Source organism: Sinocyclocheilus grahami, unplaced genomic scaffold (genome assembly GCF_001515645.1).
Source record: "Sinocyclocheilus grahami isolate Dianchi unplaced genomic scaffold, SAMN03320097.WGS_v1.1 scaffold3253.1, whole genome shotgun sequence".
Classification (NCBI taxonomy): Eukaryota; Metazoa; Chordata; class Actinopteri; order Cypriniformes; family Cyprinidae; genus Sinocyclocheilus; species Sinocyclocheilus grahami.
Window position 1 is genome coordinate 5,778 of NW_015508406.1, and position 5,049 is coordinate 10,826.

Sequence of the window (5,049 nt, forward strand, 5' to 3'; positions counted from 1 at the left end):
CGAAGTCTGCCACCGTTTTCAGATGAAATTTAAAGGGGACTGAGGTGATCACAAATTTGTGTACAGTTTATGGAACTAATATAGCCCCCCTAAAACTGGCCTAGCGATGCCCATGGTTTCATTCCAAAAATTTGACTTTTTTTTTCTTACTGTTATTTAATGTGTGAGGATTTACATATAGTTTAAATATAGTTTGTCTTTGGCAGGTTTGGTGATTTTCCTATAATGCAGTGGGACTTTGGCACTCATAACCATAGGCACTATATTCCATGTATTTAGCTTCTGCTACTTTCCAGTTGTGTTGTTTACTTAATGCCTGTAAAACAGGTTTGAAGTCTTTAAAGTGGTCAATGTACAAGCGTTTGAAGGTGTCCTCTGGCATTGAAAGCGTTTCGCAATGTGTGCTGCAGTAAAGGATTGTGTATTCATGCAGGTCACTTTCATAATGGATGCATAGTTTTATATTCCTCTATGAAGTGACATAGCAAAATATACCTCTTTTCTCATTCTGTTTTCATGCCTCAAGAGTGTTCAGGTCAGGAATACTCATGTAAGTATGATCCTTCTCAATTTGGAAACCCCTGGCATGAAAAGCTTGCTCTGATCTACTACAATAGTATTTTCATTGTTTTTTTTCTTTTATTTAAGCATAAAAAAAAAATGTTGTATTGGAATATTGGAATTTGTATGATTTTTTAAAAATGTTTTTGAAAGTCTCTTATGCTCTCCAAGGCTGCATTTATTTGACCAAAAATACAGTAAAATCTGCCTTATTGTGAAATATTGTTTTCATTTTCTAATGTATTTTAAAGCTGGATTTTCAGCAGCCATTACTCTAGTCTTTAGTGTTGCACGATCCTCCGGAAATCAGTCTAATATGCTGATTTGGTGCTCAAGAAACAATTCTAATTACAGTTGTGTTGCTTAATATAATTTTGGGAACTGTGATATCTTTTGTAATATTATAAATATCTTTACTGTCACTTTTGATCAATTAATTGCATCTTTTGTGAATTAAAGTAGCCTATTAATAAATAAATAAATAAAAAAGAAAAATGATTTATATATATATATGCACGGTAGTGGAACAGATCAAGTTCCAATCTTGGATGATGATTGGTCAATACAGGGTTCAAGTTGTGCTGAAATTCAATATACTGTAGTAATATATATTAACTTTAGTTTACATGTCAGGTACTATGTCTTCTAGTGGAAGGATGGCACTAAATAAACTATTGCTTTTAATGATTTGCTTATGTAGTAACTTTTTCCAAAGTGTTACTAAGCTGTGACTAATTTCGCATATTCATTCTTTTTTATACATTCTCAGAATACTGTATACATTTGTAAACATGTTCCTCATTTAGGAACTTTACTATCTGAGGACACAGAAAGCACAGCAGAAGATGGAGCGATCGGAGAAGAGGTTGAAGGAACGACTACGCGTGTGCGTGGCCACCTGTAACAGAGCGGACTACTCTAAACTCGCACCCATCATGTTCGGCATTAAGTCTCACCCTGAAATCTTTGACCTGGAGGTGGTGGTGCTGGGTTCACATCTCATTGATGATTACGGGTAAGACTGCTAGATAATGCTGATCATAAGTAGTTTAACTGATCTACATTAAATTGTTTAAGGAATATTGCATATCAGAGCAGCCGACAATCATGACTCTTAAGTAAATTAGCTTTGTCGTTCCAAAACTGAAATGCTTTTATTTCTTCAATGGAGCACAAAAGAAGGTATTTTGTCCATGCATTGAAAGTCGGTGTGATCCAAAGTTGTTTTGGTCCCCACTGGTTTTCATTTTACAGACAAACAGTTGAGACATTCTTCAAAATGTTATTTTATTAAATTTTTTTGTGTTTGTGTGTGTTCCATGGAAGAAAGCAAGTCCTACAGGTTTGAAATGTGACATGACGGTGAGATAGAATTGTTATTTATTGGTGAACTGTTCCTTTAAACAGATCTGATCCTGATCTGTATTTACTGATAAGCCACAGGTCCAGTAACTATATCTTCATCTGGGCTTGAGAGCTTCAGAACATGAATCAGCACTATTTCTCACTGTTGCCATGGAAATGTTGGAATGCAGCTCTTGACGGTGGGAGTTTGGCTCTCACAGTGGGCTGCTGATGGTGGCTAGAAGCCATTGTCTTTTATCAGTGAAGCCAAACCAGTCTTGACTCCTCCTTGGGTCATGTAAACTTGACATTACCTACAGGTCAAAGTACTGTAAATGGACAACATGCTGTCTCTTACCACTCAGACTTTAGTTTCTACATAATTTCTCTCTTTGATGCTAAATACTAAAAATAAAATGATACATTTAGAAAACTGACTGAAAATGTTCCCCATTCTAACTGTAACATACAGCTAAGATGTTATTGTAATATTTGCATACTGAATCCAAATTGGTCTTCTTTTGTAAATGTATTTGCATACTGAATTGTGATGGAACTTTCTTGCTCTGTGATGCATAGCAGGGCTGCAAAAACTAATCGCTAAAATCAATAAGAATCATTAAAATAATTTACAACAAATTTGTTTGGCAGGATGTGCAATAACAATTTGAATAATGTATTAAAATGAATTTATTAAGCAAAATTATTGTTTTAAATATATATATTTTTTAGAAATAATCGTCAGAATAATCAATGATCAAAATGATCATTAATTGCAGCCCTAAATCATAATTAATGATAGTTTCTTTCTCTCTTTCCCAGAAACACGTTTCGTATGATTGAACAGGATGAGTTCGATATCGGCTCTAAGTTGCACACCATTGTTCGTGGTGAGGATGAAGCTGCTATGGTGGAGTCTGTGGGTCTCGCGCTCGTGAAGCTTCCCGACGTGCTCCAGCGTCTCGCCCCTGACATTCTGCTCGTTCACGGTGACCGTTTTGACGCTCTGGCCTTGGCGACGGCAGCGGCTCTAATGAACATTCGCATTTTGCACCTGGAAGGTGGAGAAGTGAGCGGCACCATTGATGATTCCATTCGTCACGCCATCTCCAAACTGGCACACTACCACGCCGTCTGCACACGCTCGGCAGAGAGACACCTCATCTCAATGTGCGAAGACCACTCTCACATTTTATTGGCTGGCTGCCCGTCATACGACAGGCTGCTTTCCGCCCACCAACGAGACGATTATACTGATATCATCAAGTCGTGGCTTGGTATGTACTATAGAGGAATGGGTTGAGATGGCAGTTACTAGAGATAAACAATGAAGGCAAAATAACTAATTTAAAGTTTGTTAAAAACTTCTAATGCTGTCTTTTATGTATATGTGATTTTATTTATCTCTTAAACAGGGGATGATGTGAAGGAACAGGACTATATTGTAGCTCTGCAGCATCCTGTTACCACAGACATCAAGAATTCCATTAAGATCTATGAGTTAATGCTGGACGCCCTCATCTCCTTCAACAAGAAAACTCTCGTTCTCTTCCCGAATATTGATGCAGGTCAGCTCTTTCTCTTGTTTTTGTTTTTTTCTTTTCTGTTTGTCTTTTCTCAGTTTTTTCCCACTTTTTGTGACTGATAACACTATATACACACTTTTGCTTCCTGAGTACAGCTGCAGTTTCTAGTTCAGATTTTCAAATAGTTGTATCTCGGCCAAATACTGTCCTATCATAACAAACATACATTCAAACATTCAGCTTTCAGATGATGTATAAATCTCAATTTCGAGAAATTGACACTTGAGACTGGTTTTGTGGTCCAGGGTCACATATTATATTTTATATATTTTTTAAGTTGCTGCAAAAAATAATTATATTTTGACAGTTACTATGATATAAATTTGTGGACATTCCACCCACCCCAAATGTCAGGGCCTTTCTAATGACATTTGCCATTGTATTACTTATATACTATATGCTTTTAGTTTTACATTTTCCATATAGTTTTCATTTTAAATTTGGTTTAAATTTAAGTAATTTGATCTTAGTTTTTGGCATTTTCATTAAAAAAAAAATCTTTTTAACTTAAATTTATTTTTTAGTTTTACTTGTAGTAATTTTAGTGTTTCTACTAAAATTTTGTTTCCATTAGTTGCCAAGAAAACATTTCAAATTTTAGTTTTTGAAGTTTTTTTCATCTAATATTTCTCTTTCATTTTATTTAAGCTTTATTTCAATTAAATTTTTTATGAGTTTTAGTTAATAACACATAATACAATATGTCATAATTGTAGTTTGAATTAAATGTAAACTCTGGAAAAAAAAATTGAATTGTGACTCTTATGAGCCAGACATTTGGATTAATTGTTCAAAAAACTTTACCAGTTGAAACAACCTTAGGAATCCTTCCCTGAATAAATGCAATAGAAGTGTAGTAGAATTCCGCTCCATTAACACCATACTGCTCTGTGTTTTGTGTCATGTAGGAAGTAAGGAGATGGTTCGTGTGATGAGGCGGAAGGGAATCGAACAGCATCCGAACTTCCGTGCGGTGAAGCATGTTCCGTTCGATCAGTTCATCCAGCTGGTGGCACACGCCGGCTGCATGATTGGGAACAGCAGCTGTGGAGTTCGTGAGGCCGGAGCGTTCGGAACACCTGTCATTAACCTGGGGACTCGCCAGACGGGCCGAGAAACAGGTGAGATTAGTTAGGAATATGAATGACTGACCTTTACAGAGGAAATTGAAGCATTATGGCAGGATATGATCACTCTTCTGTACTCTTTATAGTGTTCGTTCTTTTCCATTCATGATGTACAGGATCCTTGAAATCAGCATGGCATGTTTATTCTTCTGAACAGGCCCAGACTGCTTTTTCTTTAACTGAGTGTTTAAATCTTTTGTATTGAGTCTTAATGGATCATATTTACCAATTCATGTTTTTTTTGGCAATAGGGGAAAATGTTCTACACGTGCGAGATGCAGACACACATAATAAAATATACCATGCCCTGGAGCTGCAGTTTGGAAAACGCTACCCCTGGTAATTAATTTTATTATTTTATTATCTCTCTCTCTCTCTCTTTCATATCATATATATATATGTATATATATATATATATATATATATATATA

General features: G+C 35.8%; 1 protein-coding gene across 1 annotated transcript in view; it reads left to right on the forward strand.

The window, feature by feature from the left end:
- Positions 1-5,049, forward strand: part of LOC107576137 (bifunctional UDP-N-acetylglucosamine 2-epimerase/N-acetylmannosamine kinase-like) — a 17,801-nt gene that overhangs the window by 5,771 nt on the left and 6,981 nt on the right. The window contains exons 2-7 of the mRNA XM_016262383.1: positions 527-550; positions 1,368-1,576; positions 2,728-3,182; positions 3,321-3,473; positions 4,400-4,612; positions 4,870-4,957. Of these exons, the coding sequence (XP_016117869.1) occupies positions 527-550; positions 1,368-1,576; positions 2,728-3,182; positions 3,321-3,473; positions 4,400-4,612; positions 4,870-4,957 (1,142 nt within the window). The remainder of the gene's footprint in view (positions 1-526; positions 551-1,367; positions 1,577-2,727; positions 3,183-3,320; positions 3,474-4,399; positions 4,613-4,869; positions 4,958-5,049) is intronic.